This window comes from Vicia villosa, linkage group LG7 (genome assembly GCF_029867415.1).
Source record: "Vicia villosa cultivar HV-30 ecotype Madison, WI linkage group LG7, Vvil1.0, whole genome shotgun sequence".
In the NCBI taxonomy this organism is placed as follows: Eukaryota; Viridiplantae; Streptophyta; class Magnoliopsida; order Fabales; family Fabaceae; genus Vicia; species Vicia villosa.
This window is the reverse complement of record NC_081186.1, coordinates 102021595-102048802: the sequence shown is the minus strand read 5'-3', so window position 1 is coordinate 102048802 and position 27208 is coordinate 102021595. Positions and strand designations below refer to the sequence as shown.

General features: G+C 32.8%; 1 protein-coding gene across 2 annotated transcripts in view; it reads left to right on the top strand.

Moving 5' to 3' along the window:
• The first annotated feature begins 12714 nt into the window (after positions 1-12714).
• Positions 12715-27208, top strand: part of LOC131616231 (midasin-like) — a 37827-nt gene continuing 23333 nt past the window's right edge. The window contains exons 1-27 of one of the 2 annotated variants that reach the window (XM_058887504.1): positions 12715-13107; positions 13697-14016; positions 14864-14930; positions 15020-15255; positions 15343-15552; positions 15774-15943; positions 16577-16686; positions 16797-16916; positions 17816-17891; positions 18427-18549; positions 18661-18757; positions 18836-18929; positions 19013-19147; positions 19223-19279; positions 19377-19553; positions 19648-19773; positions 19916-21649; positions 21952-22019; positions 22100-22295; positions 22425-22529; positions 22722-23033; positions 23328-23521; positions 23601-23676; positions 24598-24748; positions 25923-25996; positions 26363-26510; positions 26854-26952. In XM_058887504.1, coding sequence (XP_058743487.1) covers positions 13003-13107; positions 13697-14016; positions 14864-14930; positions 15020-15255; positions 15343-15552; positions 15774-15943; positions 16577-16686; positions 16797-16916; positions 17816-17891; positions 18427-18549; positions 18661-18757; positions 18836-18929; positions 19013-19147; positions 19223-19279; positions 19377-19553; positions 19648-19773; positions 19916-21649; positions 21952-22019; positions 22100-22295; positions 22425-22529; positions 22722-23033; positions 23328-23521; positions 23601-23676; positions 24598-24748; positions 25923-25996; positions 26363-26510; positions 26854-26952 — 5380 coding nt within the window. In that variant the 5' untranslated portion in view covers positions 12715-13002. The remainder of the gene's footprint in view (positions 13108-13696; positions 14017-14863; positions 14931-15019; positions 15256-15342; positions 15553-15773; positions 15944-16576; positions 16687-16796; positions 16917-17815; positions 17892-18426; positions 18550-18660; positions 18758-18835; positions 18930-19012; positions 19148-19222; positions 19280-19376; positions 19554-19647; positions 19774-19915; positions 21650-21951; positions 22020-22099; positions 22296-22424; positions 22530-22721; positions 23034-23327; positions 23522-23600; positions 23677-24597; positions 24749-25922; positions 25997-26362; positions 26511-26853; positions 26953-27208) is intronic. The other variant, XM_058887505.1, reaches the window with a different exon arrangement.

Sequence of the window (27208 nt, the reverse complement as noted above, 5' to 3'; positions counted from 1 at the left end):
GCTCCAATCATGTTGGTTATGCTGAGTAAGTTGTTGATGTATTTGGATTAGGATAAGATGAGAGAACTGTTGGGTTTGTGCCACCATCATTGTTTTTGTTCCCATCAACCTGTATGAGAAAACTGACAAAGAAGACTTTAAGACGATCTGAGACTCTCTTTGTAGGCCTACAACTAAATGGCTGGAAACGGCAAAGTTTGCCGACAAAATTTTCCTTAGAACGAGCTTGAGACTGGTACAAAAAATGTGATGCCAGATTTTTAAGTACTTTTTGATGCCAACTGCCTACAATAAAACTGTAAACAGAACAAGATTGAACTTCCTCCATTATATCACCACTCTCAAACCAATCAATATAACCAAGTTAAATTTTATGAGTGTGTGATCTAGCTATATTACTTTACAAAAACGCCCTTGTGTTTTTACAAAACACTGATTAGTCAGACAGACACGATCAAATGAGTTTTCACACTTCCTCTCTTTCACACTCTGAAGTTTGAAGTCCTTTTTTTCGGATATACCAATTAAATGAGCACTTCATTTGTATCTTTTTGTGGACGAGGCTTGAGATATCTTCAAGTTAGATGCCATCATCAGAGGATATCACTGGTGATTATGAAACCTTAAATATTTAGCTTTATTCGGAGGAATAGCTTGATCATTTATCATGTGCATCTTTGACTGCTTGCACAAGTTTTAACACTTGATTGTCTTCATGTGTTGTTGACATCAAAATAACATTAAAGGAGGTTACATATTTAGGTGTTGTCATCCTCTAGGGAAAATACCCTTTTTAGTCCTTTAACTTTACTTCGGGGTCCACTTTGGTCCCTTAATTTTTAAAAAGTTCAATTTAATCCTTTAATTTTTTAAACCGTCCCATTTACGTCCTTTCCGTCTATTTTCCTCTAACGGTGTTTACTTTTGCATATGTGGCATTCTGGTTTGCATCTAGTCATCATCTTCTTCCTTCCCATGCCACCAAAAACCAGAAATTCTTATTAATTAACCCAGAAACTTTTGTCAAAAAAAAAAAAAACCCAGAAACTCATTAAAAACTCAAGTTGTTTCTTATGAACTCTTAATCTCTCTAACCTTCATTTCAATTTTCTGCTAATTTTTCTCCAATCTTTCAATTTTAAAGCTTTCAAGGTTCAATTCAACCATCGTGGGAGTGCGAAACTCTCGAGAATTCATCAAGTTGAAGCCTTTAAGAAATTTCAATTGTGTTCAACAAATTTTGTTCACCTGGGTTGTCGTGATTGCTCAGTGTTGGCGATTTAGGGTTGCGATTGAAAAATCCCCAATTTGAATTTTTGTATTTCTGGGTTGATGATTGTTTCAATTGTGTTCAACACAATCCCATTATAGCGATAGTGAAAGCAAGTTGAATCAGAAAGAACAACTCCATGAACAACAAAAATAAAATTGAAGAAACGAAAAGGAAGTGAAAAACTATCTCCAATTCGATGGCTCAAGTGATGGTCTTCTTTCGTTCGCTGCATTTCTGTTTCCTTTCACTTCTTCTTCTTCTATTCCCCTTTTCAAGCCAGATCCCATCATCATCCCCATAAACTTAACATCAACAACTTTACACAGAATCAACGAAGGAACCGAAACCCCAGATCAATGTTTGTGTTAGCATATTCAGCATGCCCTTGTGGAAAGTAGAAAACTTTGGTATTCACCTGAGGTATCTGAACCATTCCACCAGCACAAGCGTGTCATAACTATGGATTCAAAAACCCTTTTTCACTATCCTTCAATTATTTATTTATTTATTTTGCAGAAACTAAAACTGGAAACAAGAATAAATATGGAATCATTCTTTGAATTTTTTATGATCTTTCAGATCTCAACAAAAGAAAATGACATGAAAAAACTCTCTTTTTTTCTGTGTGTCACTGTCTCTCACTATGTTCCGACAACAACACAGGCAGACTCTCTCTCCAGAATATTACAATGCCATGTCAACATATTAGAATGCCACTTGGATTTATTTTTGACTTTGACTAACAGACTCAAACGGAAGGACTAACGTGACACTGTTTTAATAGTTAAAGGATTAATTTGACATTTTTAAAAGTTAAGGGACTAAATTGGACCCCGAGATAAAGTTAAGGGACGAAAAAGGGTATTTTCCCCATCCTCAAAAACATAATAATTACAAGGGCTAGGCATATTTAGCTTTGATTACTTCGTGATTAAACCTGCAACCACATAGTATCTCGAGCACGAGGCACATAAAGGCTGAAATGTTTTACCCCTCAACTTTGAACCTTCCAAAAAGAAGGAGCCTAGTCGAGGTTTAGTTGAGTCATTCAGGTGAGACTTTGTTGAGTCCCTCTGACGAGACTTTGTTAAGTCCTTCATGCAAGAATTTGTTGAGTCCCTTTGACGAGACTTCATTGAATTCCTCTGACGAGACTTTATTGAGTCACTCAGGCGAGACTTTTTAGGTCTCTCTGACGATATATAGTGGAGTCCCTCAAGCAAGATTTTGTTGAGTCCCTCTAATGATATTTTGTTTATGTAACTATGAGATGCAAGATGAGTGGTGAAAAAAGGTTGCTAGGTTTTTCTCAATTTTGCACTATGTTGTTAATTTTATTTGGATGTGAAAATGATATGTTCTTAGCAATATAAAGTGAAGAAAGTGAATTGTAGAAAATAAATGAACACGAGAAATATTCTAGTTCCCCTTATCAACCAATGGTACATCTAGTCCTTTCATACCTTGAAAGATTTTCACTATGTGAGATCTTTCTATAAGCGTGACACTAAAACCCTTCTTATAATATTCTAATAAAAACACCAAAAATTATGGTGGACTTTGAATCTCCCCAAATCAAAAGACATTTTCCACAAACACCAAACATTATGCTGAACTTTTTACAAAAAATAACTTATCACCAACCCATATAACCTTTTACGACAAATAGCTTATAAACACAACCTTAGTGATAAAGTTACAACACACGTTTGAATAATCTTAAGTAATTGAATCTTGAAAGAATTCAAAAATAAAGTTTGATTTTCTCTTTCAATGTACATTCGGAATATAATAATCTTAATTGCTCAAAAATGTTTTGCAAAGATGTGATAATTTATGTAGAAAAATTTTCAAAATTTTGGATGAATGAATCACTTTAAAGTTAAAACATATTTGAACTATATTTAAATTTGAATGAGGAGGTAATTTAAATACATGTGTATTTTTCCTTTTTTTTTTTTGACAAATGTGTATTTTTCCCTTAAATACACCCTAATACACCTCTATGAATTGATGTAAAAAACTGAAGAGTGAAGACCCATTTTGGTCCCTCACAAAAGTTACATAACCCAAATTAGTCCTCCACAAAAAATAGAACCTGATTTAATCCCTTACAAAATATAACCGGGTCATATTAGTCCTTCTGGGGATGTTTTTTTCAAACCGGTTTTTTCTTCTACTTTTAAACCGTGACTGGACCGCCAAGTCGTATTTTATTTTTCATTTTTCATATTTTAAATACTAAATTGATTTTTATTTTTAATTTTATTTTTAAACAATTCAGATTTTAAAATACAAAAAAAAGATAAGATTTATTCTGAAAAGGAATCGAACTTAAGACATTTAGGTCACATCCTATGTCTTTACCACTATGCCAACGTACACTTGTGACAAATAATTCGCATGATTTATAGTAGTATTAAACAATTATAAATTTAAAATATAAAATATAAAATTTGTACCTATGAGGTCTCAAACTCAAGTCCCTTCAAATTTAATGATAGTCACTTCACTGTACTGTAAATATGAAGAGTGATTTAAGAGCGGGTGAATCAAGATTAATCGGTATTAGTGAATTTTTCTCGATTATGAATGTTAGCAATATTGTTCTAATTTTTTCGAAATTGTTATAATAGTTTAAAAAAAATCAAAACATTGTTAACATTCATTATCGAGACAAATTCACTAATATCAATTAATCTAATTCATGCAACCCCTCTTAGATTACTTTTCATATTTACAATAAAATGACTACCATTTAATTTGAAGGGACTTGGGTTTGAGACCCCGTAGGTATCAAAATTTATATTTTTTGTTTTAAATTCAGAATTGTTTAATATTACGATAAATCATGTCAATTATTTGTCATCAATGTATGTTGACATAGTGGTAAAGACATAGGATGTGACCTAAATGTCTTGAGTTCTATTCCTTCTCAAAACAAATCTTATATTTTTTTATATTTTAAAATCTGAATTGTTTAAAAATAAAATCAAAATTAAAAATAAAAATCTATTTAGTATTTAAAATGAAAAATAAAATACGACTTGGCGGTCCAGTCACGGTTTAAAAGTAGAAGAAAAAACTGGTTTGAAAAAAACATTCCCATAAGGACTAATATGACCCGGTTATATTTTGTAAGGGATTAAATCGGGTCCTATTTTTTGTGGAGGACTAATTTGGGTTCTGTAGTTTTTGTGAGGGACCAAAATGGGTCTTCACTCAAAACTGAATTATTTCCATAAAAGTTTGCAATGATTTGGAATGATATTGGTTTAGATTTTTCAAAATTTGAAGGCTATACCCAGTTACAAAAATGGTGCAACCGGTTACAAACTTTAATAACATTTGTATTTTTTCAAGCAGAAACACCATGTAACCGGTTACTTGAGTTGTGTAACCGGTTACCACTCCATTAGAGTTAAAAAATACGAAACATAATGGTTCTATAGTCGGTTACCTGATGTGGTAACCAGTTACAGTACTTTGAAAATTAGAAATTCATTTTTGAAAAAGCTAGACTTGGGTAATATTGATACATTCATGCTTAGAAACTTTAGAGATAAAAAGATGAGTGATTTTATGAGCATTTAAGGATATACATAACGCGAATTCTATTTGAGCTAAACTTTAATCTTTTTATACTTTGATAAGCTTTTGTCTTTATCAAAACTAAACTAAGATAGATGATGAATATCTTCGTCACAATTTAGTCTCTCAGACGATACTTTATTCAGCCCCTCGGGCGAGACACTGTTGAGTCCCTTTGATGATACTTTTTTGAGTCCCTTTGACAAAACTTTATTTAGTTCATCAAGCGAGGCTTTATTGAGTCCCTCGGACGAGACTTTGTCGAGTCCCTCGTGCAAAAGTTTGTTGAGTCCCTCTGACAATACTTTATTGAGACCTTAAGGAGAAACTTTGTTGAGCCCCTCAAGCGAGCTTGTCGAGTCCCCTTGATGAGAATTTGTTGAGTCTCTCTGACTAGACTTTGTTGAGTCCCTCAGGGGAGACTTTATTGAGTCCTTCAAGCGGGACTTTGTTGAGTCGTTCTGACAAGACTTTGTTGAGTCCCTTAGGCCAGACTTTGTTTAGTCCCTTTAAGGAGATTTTATTGAGTCCTTTTGATGAGACTTTATTGAGCTCATATTCTATGGGAGATACTCTTGACGGCTCTGCCTCTGTGTCTATGATGTTCACCCCTACTAATATGGATTTCTTCAACTTCAAGCTTTCTGCATAACATTTTCTAGAAATCTCCTGACCCCCTGTATGACGCCCACTCACCCATATGTGAAAAGTACTTCATACATAGGTACATGGTAGATATGGCGGCCCCAATTGGTTAATGGTCGGTCACCCTATAACTATATTATATGACGAGGGCATATGAATGACTAAATATCTTTCCTTGAACTGTGTAACATTTTCCTTCATCCCGAAACAACATTCAATGTTATATACCCATTCACCTGCATCAGCTCGCCTGAGACTCCTACCAAAGATCCTTTAAAGGGCTTAAGATGGTCCAAATCTATCAAAGCCTCTAGAATGCATCCCAATAGAGGATATCTGCGAAGCTTCTTTGATCAATCGGGACTTTCTTGATTTCCCATTCATTACATCAAACAAATATCCCCACAAACCATTGTTGTGAGTGAGAATGACAATTGCTTCTTCCTTGAAGAAGGTTAACTTAGGCCTTAGACCAACGATGTTTCCTGTTTGGTGGCCAATTGGAATATTGTAGATGACTAGAATTTCTATGGAGTATCTTTTTTAAGTGAAACTAGTTTCTTCGCCACCAGTGAATTCTTATGCGATGGTGCTTAGCATGTAGCAAACGGTCCCATTGTTCTCCTTCCCACTTGCCTCATTTCCTTGACTAGCTTTGGGACTCTTGTGACCCTCACGCCCCTGAGAACAAGAGCATCCTACTTCTTGAATAGGGCTACACTTGACATATTTATCTAAATGTCCTTCCTATATAAGATGTTTTATCCCCTACTTGAGTTGCAAGTAGTTCTTTGTGTGGTGCCCCTTAATTTTGTGGAACTTACACAAACTATTAGGCTATGGTCCAATGATATCTGCCTTAGGTATTGGTAGTTGAGTGTTGAATGCAGTATAGGGCAAGCAACAAAAAAGATTTGGAAATATTGATCCGGAAATTATCGTCCTCAGAGATGGAGAGATGCCATTCAACAGTTTCTATGGTTTCGAGCTTTGGATTGAATGAGCAAAAAGTAAACAAAGATATAGACAGGAACAGAATAAACACATTCTTAGAAGAGAAATAACTTATCAGGAATGTAAATATATTCACTCTTCACAAACATACACTTACCAACCCGTTATACTCAACCTACGATACTCATCTATGTCATCACGTATCTCTCACATAAGCGTCCATCTCTGGAACACAAACGAGATCATCTCACAACTAAGGTTATCTCTAACGCGAATTCACGAGAACATCCGTATTCCCGCGTTGGCGATCTCTCGCGCGCCACTTTAACACGAAAGCATTAAGAACAAATACAAACAGTGAATGCTAGCTCTAAATATATCTCTAGAGTTCAGAACCAACAGATTATCATCCTAGATAAAGATTCAAGCAGTTTATCTCTAAAGCAACCTAAATCCCAGCATAGAGCAAAAATCCAAGATAATATCAACACAGATATGTAAAGCAAGTTAAATATAACATTATAATCAGTAAATATACATAAGATTAGAGTAAATATACAAACAAACCCAGCACAAAAGAAATACACAGAGAATAGAAGAGATAAACCAAACATCTCACGGGTTGTCAGCTCCGGTTAATGAGAAATCCACCTCCGATCTTCCAAGTGCATGACCCAATGTTATTTTCCAAGCTAATCCTAATCTAAGAATGAAAATGATGGAGTTGGAACCAAAAACTATCCAAAACCATACCCTATAAATGTTACAAATGAAGAAATATAAACACAATTTCTGCTACGGCCGCTTAGCGGGCAAGCCTCGCTGAGCGGACTACACTTATTACAAAAATATCTAGAACAGTAAACAGGGCTCCGCTTAGCAGCCAGAACCTCCGCTTAGCGGCCAGGAAAATTGGTTCGCCACTGGAAAGCGTGCTGGACGGGCGCTCAGCGGAGCTTGCTGAACAAAACTTCTCCAAAATGGCTCCAAAATTACTCCAAAGTGTTCCAAACTTGCCCGCTTCATTCCAAGCTTCCCAAAATATAAAATACCTACAAAAACATAAAGAAAAGCTAGTAAATGATACATAAAACAAATGAAAACTAAAGTATGCGAATATATACACAAAAGTGGGGATTTTATTACAAAATCAGAATGAATAGAATCGATAAGTGCCACAATTATATACTCAAAATAACAACATTTTGGCACTTATCATTGAGCAATGTCATATATGTGAATTAATTAACGCCATATCTCATCTCGGTGAGTTTTTAGAGGCGTGGAGCTTTCCACAAGCTTTCCAATTTGCTTAAAGGAGGTTTTGTCTCTAATATGTGATGTATACTATAGCTATTTCATGAGTTGTTTGTGCCCATAGCTCACTCTTTTGTGTTAGAAACCTTCTTCTTAACGTTACTTACCTCGCCCTTGATGTAACATTATGCTCGTGCATTACCTCAATCAACTTTATGGTATATTCGTTGATGCGGGCAAGATAATTCCTGAATGATTCTGATGGACCCTGACTTATGTTGAATAAAGTGGTGATGATTAGCTTTCAGTGTCGGCTTGCGGCGAATTGAGGGATGAGTTTTTCTCACCAAGTTTTGATAGCTTATGACAGGGAGCATGTGGAAGCTCATATTCCATATCAGGGATGTGTCTCTAAAGGTTTCAGATAAAATACTACACTTCTAAGAGTGCGATGTTTCAATGATGGCCAATTAAGTATTAACGGAGGCCACATGCTCGTACTAGTCGATGCATCCATCAAATTTAGCCAATAGTGGCTGTTCAAAGTTCTTTAGGACATGCACCTTTCATATTTGTTTGATAGAGGTTGGGGATCCAATGCTTCAGCTCATCTACCATACATATCCCCTTCTGACGCAGTTGGATATAATGAACATTATCTTATAAAGTTTGATTATGACGACAAATGTAATCCATACATATTTATTATGAGAATTTCCTTAATATTAGAGTCTTCGCCGATCAAAATAGTTGTCTTCTTATTCACCATGATGTTGGATAAGCACAAAGACAATACTCTGGTTGAATGTCGAGAGGATGACCTAAGTCAATTTTAGCTGAGCCCTATAGTGGTCGTCAATTGTATTGTATAAAAGTATAATATACGTGACAACCCTTAGTAGATAAGGGTTGTCAGAGGTTTTAAGGTTGTTAGGGTATTGAGAGGTAGCTCATGTGGGATGAGAAGTTGTTGTATATATGTATTTCTTTGTGTTATTTGTTGTTCTCGAAGTAATGTGGTACTGTTGCATTTATTGTCCCCCAAAGGCCTTAAATCGAGTGAGACAAGTCTCTATAGAATATGACAATCTTAACAAGAGTGAGTGGTTAATACCCATAAATTTAAGAGGTGTAGTTAAATACCACAACTTCCTAAATACCGATTATTGACCCAATATACACTCCTTCCACAATCGCGCGTTGTGTACGGATAAATGGGAAGTTGGGCGATGAATCCAAACTAATGGCGCTCAAACCTAAGGAAGGGCCATCGAATTAGTAAATGTATGACTCTGGAAGGACAAAGGGCATGCTTGTCTCCCTCGTCCTATGACATTCCTCAATTACATTACTACAACTCTTCAATGACTTAAATTGGTGAGATATAATGTAAAATATGTTGATTTAACTCGAGAAATTAATTTTATTATATTATTATTATTATTATTATTATTAAAACAAGTAGTCTCTAAATTTTCAAAAAGTTTAAAATTAATCCCAAACATTTTCAAAAATTATAAATTAATTTTTAAATATATTTCAAAATATACAAATTAATCCTTTAAATTTTTAAAATTACAAAATGATCCCTAATTTTCAAATATTAATTTGACCATTTTTTTTAATAAATTTATAGAAATAATTCAAAAAATTTACCAATGAATAATTTAATACTCTATAAAAAATAAATAATTCCAATTAAATCATTTAAACTGATTAAAACTAGTAGGAAACCCGTGCTATCGCACGGGTCTGGCGGGACTTCACATTACATGTATCTAATTATGACCTGAAAAGTTCCTTTATATATATCAAACATATATATTTAATCAAAATGTAACCCAAACTTAGTCATGTTAATCCCTAAAACTTAATAGTTAACCACGAAAGTGCTAATAATACATCTGAACTTTTAGTTTTAACTCTTTAAATAAAACAATAAAACATATAGATGGTATAATCTTCAAATGCTATATTCTTAAATTATCAGAACCAATCAGTAACAAAGCATGCATCATATACCTACATAGTAAAATGCATAAAATAAGATTTATATTTATCAAAACTTTGGAAATAAATAAATAAAGTGTGTAACATATATAGATACAAAGAATGGGTAACATTAATATATATATATATATATATATATATATATATATATATATATATATATATATATATATATATATATATATATATATATATAAAAGTTATAATCATTTATCAAATTTTAATTCACGTGTTAGGAATATCAAATATTATATAACTTATTATGTGTTCATAAATATTCACGTAATTTCAATTTTATATTAATAATATGTACCAACTTCATATTTATAATAAAACGTACAATTATTTTTATAACTTCAATTTTATAAAAAAGTAACAAAAGAAATAGTTAAAAGATAGACATTAAAATGATCAATCAATAATTGGTATCTCATAGATACGTTCACATCTACCCGTCAATTATTTTTATAACTTCAATTTTATAAAACAGTAACAAAAGAAATAGTTAAAATATAGACATTAAAATGATATGTTAATAGCTGTATCGGATAGATACTTTCACATCTACCCGTCAATTCAGATGAACTAAGAAACTACAGTTGAATCCAAATGAGTTAATTCTATAAGAAAATTAAACTTATGTAAGATATTAGCCCATTTTCACAAATATAAAATGTATGACAACTCCCCTCAAATGCTTAAAAGTTTCTACATTTAATGCATATTATTATAATATAAAAAATATAATTTATAAGTTTAAAAAAATATAATTTTAATTAAGAAATTAAACATAGTTAGAGAATATAATTTATTAAACCTATTTGAGATATTAGCTCATTTTTTCAAACCTAAAATGTATGACAGTTCCCGTCAAAATGATCTGTCAAGAATTGTATCTCATAAATACTTTCACGCCTACCCGTCAATTCAAATGAGTTAAGAAATTTCAGTTTAATCCAAATGAGTTAAACCTATTTAAGATATTAGCCCATTTTCCCAAATATAAAATGTATGACAGCTACCGTTAAATGCTTAAAAGTTTCTACATTTAATGCATATTATTATAATATAAAAATATTATTTATAAGTTTAAAAAAATATAATTTTAATTAAGAAATTAAACATAGTTAGAGAATAAAATTTATTAAACTTATTTGAGATATTAGCTCATTTTTTCAAACCTAAAATGTATGACAGCTCTCGTCAAATGCTTAAAAAATTCTATGTTTAATGTATTATTATAATAATTAAAATTATCATAATTAATGTATTTTATTTTTTACATTTTTATAAAGAGTCAAAACTTATTTTTGATGCGGTGATAAAACTTTATATTATGTGTACTAATTAATTAAATGATAATATATAATTGTAGAAATGTAAAAAGAATGACAATTTTCAAATTTTCATAATAAATTTATGTATGTTTCTATCATAATTGTCTCATGGTCTTTTATCATATACAAATATTTATAACACTTTTTAGTATAAATGATAATTTTATCATAGAAAAAACTAACATCTTTTAATAAATTGAAATTTTAATATAATTTATTATATTTTAGTAGTAGTTTTATTTATAGTTAATGTATTACTAAATTTTCAAAAGAAAAATTTAAATAAAACTTTAGTAAATGACTAAAATATTTATTTTAGTAATAAAGTCTATGTAAAAACATCATAAACGGATTGATTTGCATAAAAAAATTAAATTAATGATTGAAATTTTGCAATATTTTTTGTTGGATAATACTCTTTCTAATTAAATGTACATTTACTATCAACATCTTTTACTATTAAACACAATAATTGGAAAATTTTAAAATTAAATTAATGTATTATTTAATTGTAAGATTTTAATTAGTAAACACAATATTTGAAAATATAAAAAATATTAAATACAATAGTTATGAAAGTAGACATATTAGATGTGATATCGTTTCATTTTTTTATTTATTTATTTTAGAGATATCTTTCCATTAATTACAATCATTCAAATTTTATAGTCAAAATTTTCCATATTTTTAAGGAATCTATTTATTTTTACTCAAACTTTTCGATATACCATTCATCATCATATTCATAACTTCATAACCAAAACTAAAAAAAATTTTGTTCAAAATAAAAACAATCCTCAAACAAAAAGAAAAAAAATAGAATAATAATAATAATTTGCTTATGTTTTTATTAGAGTAATAATAATAATAATAATAATAATAATAATAATAATAATAATAATAATAATAATAATAATAATAATCATCTAACACGCGGTGAAAACGGAATTGAAATATAATAATTACTAATAGAGAGTACATTATATAAGTATATATGAAGAATCATTTGAAATATAATAATTACTAATAGAGAGTACATTAGTATATGAAGAATCATTACAAACTTTCTCAGTATAGTAATAATGATTTATTAATGACAAACTTAATTGAAACGGTTTTTTTAGAGTATCATGTGAATTTCAACTTTGCTTCTTGAAAGAGGAAGCGTGATAAGTATCACCCAACTTTTCAAATTCTATTTTAAAAATTTAAAATATGATAAATATCACCCAAATTTTTAAATTTAATTTTAAAATGTATTTTTAGTAGAAATATTTTAGGTATGTTTACAAAAAGAACAAAATAAATTAATCAAAAACCACCTTTATAAGATTATTTTTTTCCAAAAAATGGAATAATTCTATGCATAGACCTATTATGGAATCATTCAAATTTCATAGCATTAACCAACCATTAATTATTTGAGAGAATAAAACTCATATTAGTATACATATATAATTTAAATCTTTAAACAATAATTATTGTAGAATATTTCTTAAAGGCAAATTTTATACCATTGGAATTAATTAATTGATTAAAATTTTAAAATCTTTTTAATTAATTGATCTAAACACACTTTTATTATTATTTTGTTCTGTTGAAAAAAATGTTTTTTAATTACCTAAAGTGACCCCTTTCATTTTCCCTACGTGCTATTAAGCCATCATTACCTACTTGCAAGAAAACTATAAAACAGAGCTTAAACCCTAAACCCTTCACCGCTGAACACCACACCTCACTTCACAGCTTTTTCCTACGGAGCCTCTGAATATCATCGAACTCTCGAATTCATCATCTTCAATCATCTTCTACGCGAACTCAACACCGAATTTCATCTAACAGAAGCAATTTATCTTTGTTTAATTTTCGATTTTGTTTTTATATACACTAATCTATTAACAGTTCATCTTGTTAGAACAGTGTTTTTAGGTTCAAATGTCAATTGACGGAAGTTTCAGCGTTCATTCTTCGCTTCGTAGATTGATTGATCGTTGTCCGAAGCTTCAGTCTGTTCCTCAGATTGATTCGTTAGCTCAGAAGGCATAGCTTCAATCTTCAATCCTGTTTTATTTTTTTTATTTTTTATATATCCAATTCACTTTAATTTTTTTCTCTTGTATATGTACTCCATATAAGTTCAAGTGCTTAATTAATGTAATTATTCGTAAAATGAAAATTTGAATTCATGCAATTCAACCTATGAAACACAGACACTAACATGTTGACATCAGTAATAATGTGAGAAAAATGAATAAATTGAACGTAATCATACGTGGCCAATTCACTTCGTTTGTTTCTTTTGTATATGTATTGTAAAATGAAGATTTGAATTCATGCAATTCAACTTCTGAAGCACGTCCACTGACACATTGACATCAGTAATAATTTGAAAAAAATGAATAAATTCATAATCGCAAGTGTCAGTGTATGTGTCCCTGTACACACACGTTTTTTTCCAGAGGTGTTGATATTACAGAAGATTCAACTACTATCATAATTTCTTTTGATATCTTAATCCAAACCCTGCTTTAAATACACAAGAGCATTTACGATTTTATATAAGCTGTTATTAGTATGGAACTTTTTTGCTTAAATTAGTATTTATTTGTTTGTTTATTGTTGTGTACAGGGGAGTTTGGTAACAGAAGAGGAAGTGGTTAACGAGCTAGTGGGGGTTTTTCTGCATCCTAGTTATACAATTCCATTGGCGGGATGTTTCCGGCCAATTGTTCAAAATTTTGTAGATAAAGCTGTTGCTTTACTTCGTCTTGTACCAAATTTGAGGTCTAATACTGTGGATGATGCTATGGAAATTGATTCTGACATTGTCTTGGATGATGTTGCCAATATTGTAGAGTACTGTGTTGAACGGGGAATGGGTCTTGATCTTCACGAGCATGCTTGTTTTGCCTTTTGTCGTGCTCTTGAAATGGGTCTTGTGCCTCTGAGGTTGGTATATTTCTTTTAAAATATTGGTAGTAACTAGTAAGAGCCATCTATAATGTACCTTTTATGCTGTTTTTGGAATGAGTAGAAAAATTGTTAGCAGTGTTGATTATTGTCATAGCAAATTAGGATTTTAAAATAGCCTCGTGTAATAATTAAACACTTTTATTGGAAGTTTTGATAGTTACTTCTTTTGTTTCCTAAATGCTTATGCGGTGTTCCTATATTGCAATTACATGGAAAGTTTATATTTAAAATACAAAAATATAGATAGCTGCATACTCCTGCATGTGGATAACTGGGGAGAGATTTATTGCATGATTATTTTTGTTTTCCATTTCTATATCTCTTTTCAGTACCTTCTTTTAGGAGGATATCATATATTTTTTTTGGCGATAATTCTATAATAATTTAATAATGTTAAGAACAACAATGCTACATCATCGAATGTGTGCGGGTGTGCAGTTTATACATGAGCATATGGATAGTATTGATGTTTATTTGTAATAATTCTTCCATTTTAGCATTTTGAAGAAAACTACTTATAAAAAGAAAAGTGATGACTACTATCAACAGCAATTGAGCCCTTGTAATAGTTTTCCTCTTATATTTGGAAATTTGTATTATAATTTGCTGGCTCTTTTTGAAGGTCATATACTTGTATGTATTAATTCTAATTTTTGAAGCTATACTGCTTACCCTTTTCATAATGGATAATATTCGTTGTTTACTGAAAATTTCTAATAATCCGAATATAGAATTTATAGTGATCTGAATATACCATTTCTTAATTAATTTGTTATTTGTTAATAAGTTACAAAATTGTGATTTAATTTGCTCTTTTGTGCAGTTCTGTATTAAGCTATTTCCATTTTGCACCTGCTCCGTTTGAAAGGTTTTCAGGGGAGCAAGTTATGGTCAGTACATCTGTGATGTTTTTTTTTTGTTGAGAAAGAGGGTTGGGATATGCTTCTGTGTATTACCTGGTACTATTCTCTTTTTTCAGGTTGAGCCCCATGGATTGCATGTTGCTCGCTTATCATACCGCTTCCTTCTTTTGAAACCTGAAAAATTCTCAAAGCTTTGGGACTGGTCTTGTTTTCTAGAACCCTTAAAAAAGCCTTGTGAATCAGACCTGATATGGTGCAGGTTTCATATATTAAAAGTTGTGTTCAAATTAGCTTCAAGAGCCATTGAAAGCTCGAATATTGAAGCTCAGGAAGCATCTGCCTGTTTATTGCGGTCAGTATTGTAGAATTCTTTTTGCTTTGATGTTGTACTCAAAATGCAATGCATGTTCAATGATAATCTTCAACCTGCCTTATTCAGCTGGGAAGAGTTTTGTGGGGACACAACACTAGAGAGAGCTGGTTGGTTGGTTGAACCAACAGCAGACTACATGTCAGATTCTCCTAATAGAAACATGGATTTCAATCAAGAGAACTGTTTAAATTCTTTAAGATGTAATTATCATCCTGTTGGTTCACCAAAGGTCCACGAGGTGCAACCACCTTTTAGGACCAAGCGTGCTGTCACAAGGTACACCTTATTTTACTCTATATTTTGGTCTATTTTGTGCCTTGTGTAATTTTATTCGGTAGTGTAACTTAAACACCATGCAGCTGCTTCCAATCATACTGTTTGAACTTCCTTAAATGCCCCTTATTTTACTTTTTTGTTGTTGTAGTTTCTCTTTGGACTGATTTCTTACTTTATTTTCATTTTACCACTTAATTTTGATATCCTGTATATAATTTTAGGGATGATATATCCGTAAGTTATACATTCGTATTGACATCAGCTGTAAAGAAAAGTTATGAAAGAGTTCTACTAGCTGCAAGTCAGAAGTGGCCGGTTCTGTTATACGGTCCCTCTGGTTCTGGAAAATCTGCTCTTATAGCTAAGCTGGCTGAGGATAGTCATAACCAAGGTACATTGTAATATATACCTTTTAACGTTAGTAGTTTATTCTTATTGTTTGCTCATGGCTTTAATTTGACTGAGCATGACTAGTTGGAAGATCATATTTTTTAGATTTTTTTTTTTCCTTTTGTTTCCTCAATTTTTGAAGGCTAGCTAGTCATGATATCTTTTACGGAAATGATAATAATGTGGTTTTATAATCATGCTATGGTGGAATTAGTTCAAACCCGCTTGTTTTTTAAATTCTCAGTCAAATAAAATTCCATTAGGACTCAAATACAGTTAACAGAAACAAAAAAAATAGGATGTAAGCAGATGCACTATCCTCTAAACCACCTTAAGTATTTTTTTTTTGGAAATTATTGTTCATTTTGTGAATTCATGGTGCAATACAAAGGTGTGGAATGCTTATGGTCTTTGTTACGGGGTTCTCTAACAGATATGTTGAGGGTGCAAGGAGTTGGAAATATTTCACCGCTGTCTCCTTTTTAATGCTTGTTTTCATCTTTAATGTTTTGTTCTTTTTCACGAGGATTTCTTATCCTCTTTAGTCCTCATAATTCTTTCTCTTCAACTCAATAAATTTCTTCTCCTATCAGTTTATGTTAATAATTGTTTATGCTCTTATCTTCTTATGCAGTTCTGTCTATCCAGATGGACGATCAGATTGATGGTAGAACATTGGTTGGGGGATATGTCTGTACGGATAGGCCTGGAGAGTTTAGGTGGCAGCCTGGGTCACTTACTCAGGTTTGGACATGACTATTGCATTCATATCTAACTCATGCAGATCTTTTGATATCTGTCCGAAGACAACTTAACTAGAATTTCATCTGTGTATACTGTCTTTGTTACTGCAGGCTGTACAGAACGGATTTTGGATTGTTTTTGAGGATATCAACAAAGCACCATCTGATGTACACTCCATTTTGTTGCCTTTATTAGAAGGGGCAGATTCATTTATGACAGAACGAGGGGAGGTGATTTTTTTTGCTGTTTGCTTCTTTTCTTAAATAAAGTAAATTGTATTCAGTTTTTGGTTTTTGGTCCATGAACTACGACCAGATCATTTCATAAGAAGCAATAATTATTTGTTATCTTAATTCTTTCATGTTCTATGCTACTTTTGTGTGGATTCCATGTTGCATTCTATTCTTACCTTATTTAATAAAAAATATGGCCTTCTAAGTCATCATCATTGAAGTGATACTAGTAACAACTAAAGCAGACAAACATTTGGGTGATGAAATGTTTGGTTTTGAAGCAATTATGGCATTGTATGCTAGACCATTTATTTTTTATGATGACTAGAAAAAAGCATTGTTCACTACACCCCTAGAAAAATCCGAAAGTTTTATGTCAATCAGCTAAGCATGTGGTAACCTGGTAGGTCAGCCAACAGGTTTTAGCATAAGACCATACTCAAATGCAAATGCATAAAATTCTAACTTTTGTAGTTTTATTTTTTCTTGACTGAAAAGTTCGAGGCCTTTTCCAAACTTGCATAAAACCGAAAATTTAGGTCTTTACCTTTTCACCTAGCAGTATGCGATGGTCTAATTATTCAAGCAGTTGGTCAATCAAATCGCATGTTGCATTTTGTAGGCTGCATCCTTAACATCGATCATTCTGATGCGTAAGAGATAGAATAAAAGCAACATTGAGGTCTGGTTTATGCTCTACAATGGCCAAATCCCTCAGCATTTTCCACTCCTCTTGCTTTACTAGTGGTCATATTTTATACGATAAATATTTTCTCTAGGAAATGAATGCACACCTTACTAGAATTCTAGATGGATAAATTCTATCGTTCAATGCCTATTATGTCTCAACTCCTCTTTACTGGTCATCAATTGTTTAAGTATTACAAATTCTGCAGGTAATAAAGGTGGCTGAGAGTTTTAGGATGTTTTCTACTATTGCTGTTTCTAAGTTTGACTCTTCTGAGAGTGCAGGTTCTTACATTAACCATTCATGTTTTTATTTTGCAATATTTTTATTTCTTTCTATGTTGGGGTATATTGTGTTGTTTATTCGTTTACTTTCTCACCATAAATTCATTTGAAGTTTGGGAGTGCTAACTATGTATTGTTCAAGAGATGGATGAATGTCAGATGAAAGAAAACGACTCTTTGTTTGTAATTCTAATAGGATAAGTGCAAACAAGACTAGAAGAAAATACAGAAATATTGGGTACCTCTTGTTCTTCCCAAAGATTGTTAATAAAATGCTACCCAAACTTGAGTGAAGCCATCACTTGATAGTATCAAGTCATTAATATAAATATCTACAAGTTCTAATAAATAGTAGGTTTAAAAGAATTAAACAATTAATAGCCTGTTTTTTTGATATAGCCTAATGATATCTCTTGATCAATGTTGTAGAGTTCATGGAGTGGGAATTATAGGTTACTATTGTTGTTGATTTAAAATTCTATTGTTTTATGTGTTGGAATTATGAACTAGATCCTGACTTTGGCTGTCCTTTAAGGTCAAGGTTCACTTAGTGTCCTTTGGAAAAGAATAATAATTCAACCACCAGAAAATGAAGATCTGCAACATATAGTCAAAGTGAGGTATCCTGATTTGGAGCTTCATGCAAGCGAACTTATAGGTATTGATTTACAATTTTGATAATATATGGTCGGCAATCTATTTTCTTAATCATAGCCGTTTATTCAAACTCCTTTTTTTAATATCTTGTGATAAAATATTTTTATGGCAGAAACCTTTGAAAGGGTCAACAATATTTCAATATTTCAAATAGCGGGTTTTCACCCTGAAAGCTCTTCTGTTTATTGTCTCGGCAGGTTCTCGTTAAGGTATTAAGAATAATTATAAGCTGCCTGTGCTATTGTTACTTTTCTTTTGATTAATGTCCATTTGGTTCTCCATGGCAGGGATCTCTTAAAATGGTGTAAAAGAATTACTGGGTTAGGTTTTTGCTCTGATCGTAGCTTGTCAAAAGAGCAATGTAATTATATATACACAGAGGTCTGTTTTTTTTTTTTGTTTCTTAACTTTTTTATCACATGTTTCAGAGTTACTTCATGTGTGTAACTTGTATTTCATCTCAGGCTGTTGATGTATTTGCGGCCTTTCCAGCTTCATTTGATAACCGGTTATCAATAATGAAAGAGATAGGAAAGTTGTGGAAAACATGGGATTCTGCTGCTGAGACCTTATATCCCCTTGACAAACCAATATATCAGGTTTTATTTATTGATGTTTAGCCTTTGCTTCATTATTTTGCCTCATCAGTTTCTAATTTATGATGGTAAATGCAGGATTCTGTCGCAGGTTTAAAAATAGGCCGGGTTTTACTCCAATACAAAAAAGAACCAGTAAGTATAGTCTGCTGACAATTTTTAATAATGATGATATAACATCTCCGGAAAGGTCTCATGTTTCCTTGACTTTACTTTTATTTTTCATATGCAGTCACATGAACGCAGAATACCATTTGTTGAGATCCGTAGTTCTTTGTTTATATTAGAGCGCATAGCTTGTTCTGTCAAGCATAATGAACCTGTACTCTTGGTTGGAGAAACTGGTACCGGAAAGACTACACTTGTTCAAAATTTGGCTTTAAGGCTTGGTCAGAAGCTTACTGTTTTGGTCTGTTACATATTGCTCTATTATTTGCTCTATTTTTTGAAATTGTATTAAAGTTTTTGGGTGAGACATGATGTTGTTTATCATTTTTTTCCAGAACATGAGTCAGCAAAGTGATGTTGCTGACTTACTTGGAGGATTCAAGCCTGTGGATGAACAGTTTGTCTACTCCCACCTTTATCAGGAATTAAAGGCTCTATTCGCTAGGACATTTTCTATTGAGGTATTTCTTATATTTATTTGTGTTTTGTGTTTAGCTGTTATTAAAGGCTCTATTCGCTGGGACATTTTCTATAGAGGTATTTTTTATATTTATTTGTGTTTAACTATTGTTAATAGCTCTATTTGTTTTTTGGTATGTACAGGAAAATTCAAAAGTTCGTAGTTATCTAGAGAAGAGTTTAAATAACAAGGATTGGGTAGGTCTACTTCGAGGAATGCAACTAACAGTTGAGGGGTCACAAAAGCATATCAGAGCTAGACCATCCAAAAAGCGTAAAAGACCTTTAGGAGAAGAAATTTTCCAGGCCTGGGAGAGTTTTTCTTTAAAACTTGACAGTATCTGTAAAAATAATCCATCTTCTGGGATGATGTTTTCATTTGTAGAAGGAAGTTTTGTAACTGCTCTTAGAAATGGTGGGTGGATTTTGCTTGATGAGGTGAATTTGGCTCCTCCAGAAACCTTGCAGAGAATAATTGGCGTTCTAGAAGGGGAGAATGGGGCATTGTGTTTAGCTGAAAGAGGTGATATTGATTATATACACCGTCATCCAAACTTTCGTATATTTGCTTGTATGAATCCAGCAACTGACGCAGGGAAACGGGATTTGCCCTTGTCATTAAGGAGTAGATTTACTGAATATTTTGTCGATGAAGTTCTGGATGATAACGATTTAAGTCTATTTATTAGTCAGTTCATTAATAGTAGCCATATACAGCTGGTGAATAAAATTGTGCGTTTCTATAAAGAATCGAAAAAGGAATCTGAAGAGAGGCTGCAGGATGGTGCTAATCAGAAACCTCAATACAGTTTAAGGTCCCTTTATCGTGCTCTAGAGTATACGAGGAAAGCAGAGAGAGATTTTGGATTTCAGAAGGCTTTATATGATGGCTTTAGTTTGTTTTTCCTCACATTGTTGGATGGATCTAGTGCGGACATAATGAGGCAAAAGATATTGTCTCTGTTATTGGGGGGAAATATGCCTTCAAATGTACCTTTTCACAGATATTTAAGTACCTTCAAATCCGATGGATATTCTGGAAACTATGTCAAAACTAAAAGTGTCGAGGAGCATCTTGGTAATTTGGCTCGAGCTGTTCTAATAAAGAGATACCCTGTTCTCTTACAGGGACCAACATCTAGTGGGAAAACTAGCCTTGTCCATTATCTTGCTTCCGTAACTGGGCATGAGTTTGTAAGAATCAATAATCATGAACACACCGACTTGCAAGAGTATCTAGGTTCTTATGTAACTGATGCTAGTGGAAAGCTTGTTTTCAATGAAGGTGTTTTGGTAAAAGCTGTAAGAAACGGCTACTGGATTGTATTGGATGAGCTTAACTTGGCTCCATCTGATGTGCTGGAAGCATTGAACCGATTACTTGATGATAACAGAGAGCTTTTTGTTCCTGAACTGCAAGAAACAATTAAAGCGCATCCGGACTTCATGCTTTTTGGAACTCAAAATCCGCCTACACATTATGGTGGGCGAAAAATGTTGTCTCGGGCATTTCGCAACCGTTTCATAGAGATTCAAGTTGGTGAGATTCCTGATGACGAGCTGAGCAAGATATTGGGGGAGAGATGTGAAATTCCCCTAAGTTATGCCTCAAAAATGGTTGAAGTAATGAAGGAGCTTCGGATGCACAGACAGAGTAGCAGAGTCTTTGCTGGGAAACATGGATTTATAACTCCTCGCGACTTGTTTCGTTGGGCTGATCGTTACAAAAGATTTTGTAAATCTCAAGAAGACTTGGCAAAAGACGGTTATTATCTTTTGGCAGAACGGCTCCGGGACGAGGATGAGAAATCTATTGTTCAAGTAGTTCTAGAAAAACATTTTCGGGTTAAACTAAACATACAGAATTTATATGGTCAGGTATGGTTATTTTTCTTTCTGTATGCTTTGAGCTGCCACTGCTTTTTCCTACCCTTTACTGCAAAGTGCATGCTTGTTGACTACAGTTTATCTTTGCATGAAATAGTTCAACTTGTAACAAGCCATTTATTGTGTAGTTCCAGTAAAGATTCACTCTATTTGTTTTCCATTATTTGGATTTAAATTCAGAATACCTATTTATTTTAGTGATTACGGGCAATCTATGGTAGTTTCTGTTGTCTAAGGATTGAAAAGGATGAACTATAAATATATCCTCAGCAAGCTTCTTAACTGTTTTTCAGATATTGTCTGGAGACAGCTCTTCTTCCAATTCAATTATTGGTTTAGGGGGTTCGGAGAGCCTTGGGAGGTATTGGCTTATTGTTGCATATTTCGTGTTGACTAAAGTCCTTGGCTCATTATCTCTTACTGATGGTTTTGCATATGCAGGGTACTCTTGACTAAAAGTATGAAGAAGCTATACTTCCTCGTGGAGCGTTGCTTTCAATTACGTGAGCCTGTGCTACTTGTTGGGGAAACAGGTGGAGGGAAGACCACTGTTTGTCAGTTGTTAAATGCTCACTTGCAGTCGAAGTTACATATCTTGAATTGTCATCAGTATACAGAAACATCTGATTTTATAGGGGTTGGTTTTTTATGTTTTTTCGTCCAAGTATTCATATAGCTTATACCGACACTTGAAAAGGGAGTTGGATTTGTGTTTATTTCTATGCACTATTACTATCAGAAGTATTGACTAGAAGATGTTTTGCAGGGTTTTCGTCCTATACGAGACAAATTTAGATTGATTTCTAACTATGAAGAGACTATTGAACAGTTGAAGAAACTAAAGGCTTTTACACACTATCCTGAAGACCATGTGAGTGTTTTGATTATTTTCCAACCAGACCAGACATGAGATTATAAGTTGACCTTTAGCATTTAAGTTGACTTTTATATATGTAATATATTTCACTGCATTCAGAAAGCCATTCCTTTCTATACTTGTTTTCTTCACTTCTCTTTTTCAGTGTCATTATTCACAAAGCAAGTGCTGATTTGTCATTTTCAGGCACAATTAATTTCTTCTGGCATAGATCAAGCTTCTTCAACTATTGAACTACTGAATATTATGATAATGAAATATAAAGTAGGCCGAGTTTGTAGCGTGGATGTCAGCAAAGAAGACCTTTATGCTTTTGAGCAATTAAAGTTGGACCTTGATGCCTTGCATCATAAGTGGCAGAGCATATTTGAATGGCAGGATGGTCCTCTTATAAAAGCAATGAAAGATGGTGATCTCTTTCTAGTGGATGAGATATCCTTGGCGGATGATAGCGTACTTGAGAGATTGAATAGTGTGTTGGAGCCAGAAAGGACACTAGTAAGTCAATTATATATGAGGCTCCTTTCCCTGCTTGCCCAAAAGGCGCATCAGGAAGATTTACCTAGGGATATGAGAGCTTTACTGTTCATGGTGTATTGAATGATGATCTCAATACTTATCTCTGTTAAAATATTATATTTTGAGCACATTTTTGACACGAGCATGTACATAATAATTGATAATGTAAATTTAATTTATTTATTGCTGGTGGTAGATATTTTCTTTTCATTATTGTTTGTCATAATTCCTCTCACTCTTTTAGTTTCTGAGTTTTGATTTCTTTGGCTGTAGTCTTTGGCTGAGAAAGGAGGACCTGATCTTGAGAAAGTTGTGGCACATTCAAATTTCTTTGTTCTTGCAACAATGAACCCTGGTGGTGATTATGGTAAGAAAGAGCTGTCTCCAGCACTACGCAATCGCTTCACAGAGATATGGGTTCCCCCTGTTATTGATCTAGATGACCTGAAAGGAATTGCTCTGGAAAGGTACCATTATTTTTAACTATTAGAGGAAAGGCTTTTTGATGAACACATTTAATTATTGATTTATTTGATTTAAATGCAGAATTTCCAAGTTCAGAGACCCCACATATCAAGAGAGACTATTACTCATTGTTAATGCTATGATTAGTTTTTGGGAGGTATGTTGCATGGAAATTACTGTTGTAGTCATTATTCAGACATTTTTACTTGTACAATATTCCCCACTTTGCTGATCACCCTTGCCATTCAATGTGTTTGTCTCCTATGTTGAACAAGCCATTCACTTTACATGGCTGTTTGGCTAGTTAATTAGAAGCTTGTCCTTATCATATCATATACATTTATTTAGGCTAAGTTGTAGTTCATTCTCTTTCTACTTTATTTTCTTACGAAATCTGTAATTTGTTTTATTTTGCATTTTCCGTTTTCCCCTATATTGTTTATTTAGTTTTTTATAAAATATTCTTTAGTTTCCACATTTCTTATGTCTTAGTATTATGGTTGGACCTAGCTAAACCTTATAAGACCGACTTGTAAGATGAGAATTGCCTCAACTTAAAAACATATGTTCGGGCTATATCTCATTCAACGAGGGATTAAATGCTGCAATTCAAATGCCGCAATTAGGCGATTAGAGGCGGACCGCAATGTTGGTGGAATTTCAGATGCAATTCAAATGCTGCAATTAGGCGACTAGGGGTGGACCACAATGAAGGCTGAATTTTCAACTTTATGTGTGGAGCTTTGTAGAAAGTTGATCCATGTTGATCCATGTAGCCGGTCCCCACTTAGTGGGATAAGGCTTTATTGTTGTTGTTGTATGGATGGAGCTTTGTTATGTCTTCAGTAACACCTTTTGAATTTGTTAGAGTGGACATTAGGATGATTAGTTTCCTTCCTTCTATGTATCTTAGATTGAACCATGTAACTGCTCTTCCTTATGAAAAAGGCTCAGGGTTATGGTTCTTGCTTTGCATTTTTACAGCATATAAGTATATTTGTATATTGCTATTCTACTACTGCTCATTGATTTGTCACATATTATTGTTAATTTGGTTTATTATTCTTATATTTTTCAGTGGTTCAACAAATTACATCCAGGGAGAATGCTTACTGTCAGAGATCTCATTTCCTGGGTTTCCTTTTTCGATGTAATGGAAGGAAGCTTAGGACCCGAACATGCACTTCTTCATGGAGCATTTCTTGTTTTGCTTGATGGGTTAAGTCTAGGTATGCTTAGTTTCTAGTGATTGCTCATTTCTTCAACTTCTATTATTTTTTGTTTCATTACTATATTGAATCATTGACTTTGATTACTTTATGTTTGATATCTTACGCAACTTTACACTAATTTATATGTCTTCATTCAATTTTAGCATCTGTTTGTTTGCTTAGTATATTGAAGCTGAGGCATGAATGCTGTTTTTATTGGAATAATTTACTCCATACTTGAGTGAATATGGCATCTTGTATTTTTTAGTTTCATGATCTACATTTTCTAGAGGAAATCTGCAATATCTTCCTTCTCGAAGTATCACAATTTTAAAAGTACATGAAATTAATATTTTGTTATGATTGTTGTGGTCGTGTTATTGATATTGGTAAAGAGATATTTTGTTTAAAGGATTGGGTTTACAACGGTGTTTAGGGGGATGGCTGCTGTAGTTGTGATGGATACGATTGTTGATTTGGAAATTAGGTTGCTAGAGCTGTCATGAAATGCCTTGGGTTTTTATAATTCAAGAACAACCCCAAAGTTCCTTAGGGTCTGTTTGCGAGTTGGTTTTTGGAGGAAAAAACTTTGGAGGGCTATATATATATATTTTGATATGAATTTGATATTTTTAAAAAATAAAAAAATCTATATGATAATATATACTAATGTATCATGTTTATTTTAATTAAATTTTTTTAAAGTATTAAATTTGTATCAAAATATAGATGTAGCCCTCCAAAGTCTTCCCTTCCAAAACCCTCCAAAAACCAACTCGCAAATAAACCTTTTGGTTTTTATAATTCATCAACAATCCAAAGGGCAATTAACTTCCTCCAAACAAAAGTCACTAAGCACAAAGAAACGGAATATGCATAGCTATTGCCAAGCTTTTTAATCAGAAAATAAACTTCTTGGGAGAGAATGTTTCTGATGTTGAAAGTACTGTATTTTACAAGAATAAATATCAGTGGCATCCAGGGAATAATGTTTATGCAATCTTTCATGTAAGCTCCATTTTATGGACTACAAGATATTAAAGACAGAGACACTATCTAGCTACATAGATATTTCACAAATTGTGTTGACACAACATATTTTAATAATTTTAATACACGCTTTGAAGTCCTCGAGTAATTACACTATTTTTTTCTTTGTTTCTGATCTATTGAGAGTTTTCCAACTTATCAGGGACAGGAATTTCAAAAAAGGATGCTGGAGAGCTAAGGGAGAAATGTTTATCCTTTCTTCTACAAAAGCTGGGGGTATGTTTCTCTCCTTGTTATCATCCTACATTATCTCTCATTTCCAAGTCTTCTAAGACGAAGTCATCTGATTGGGCAGTGGTACTATTAAGACCAACACTGATGTATTATTGAAGGTTATTAGGAGATATAATGCTCTTTAACTGTTGTTTTTGGTGTGTGACATTTGTCGAAATGTTTAATGTCTCAGCACATGTATAATGTCTTAGATCGGAATCACTTTTATGAAGAGTAATATTACTTGCTACTTTTTATACACGTGCTCCTGTTTCTCTTGAAATCAACATTTTATTGTTTCTAATTCATGCTCTTCATATTGTTATTTTTAAAAATTTGTTGTAAATGGCAACTGGATTATTGCTACAGGTCGATGAAAGTAATTTACTATATTCAAAACTTTCAAGAATGGGGAACTATGGTTGGGGTGAATTTGGCACATACTTGGATGTACCAGATAATGATGATAAGCAACATGATGATTTATTTGGCATTGATCCTTTCTATATCAAGAAAGGTAATAAATATATATTATACTGTTGCTTGATTTAGTTTTTTTTGCCCAGTTCTTTGTTGTCACATTAAAGCTTAATTTGGTCCAAGTAGTGATATATTTGAGATTAGTCATCTAGCTACTGAATTTGTGTTACTGTTGAAGAGATAGAGAGATATCATGGATGGATTTATTTTCGGTTTTATTTAATTATTTGTTTTCTTTTAGTGTTTACAAGGATTGACTTTTCCCCCCCACTGTAGCTTTTTTTGCTCCCTTTTTTAAATATTTTTTTCTTCTGAAATACAACCATATAGATAGCCACATGTGCTTTATTCTGCATGACTTTTGTTTTCTGCTTATATAGGTTTCAGCAGTTGTGAGGACGGTGGGTTTGAATTCAAAGCGCCGACCACCCGCAGGAATGCCTCTAGAGTTTTGCGGGCTATGCAGCTTCCAAAGCCTGGTATGTTTTTTTATTTACATCTTGGTTATCCTTATATTCTGTTATCTTATCTACTGGTTATGTTATTGTGGTACCACCAGTCTCTTGCTAATGCAAGATAAGTCTGTCCACATTAACCTTAAATCCACAATGTGTCTGACGCTTCTCTCTTGAATCCACCATGAATGGAGAGGAGTGTTATTGCATGGGGTTACTGTTTTTTTCTATTTATTTTCTCTTTCAATTCCATCAGCAATTTCTCATTTAAATTATATTT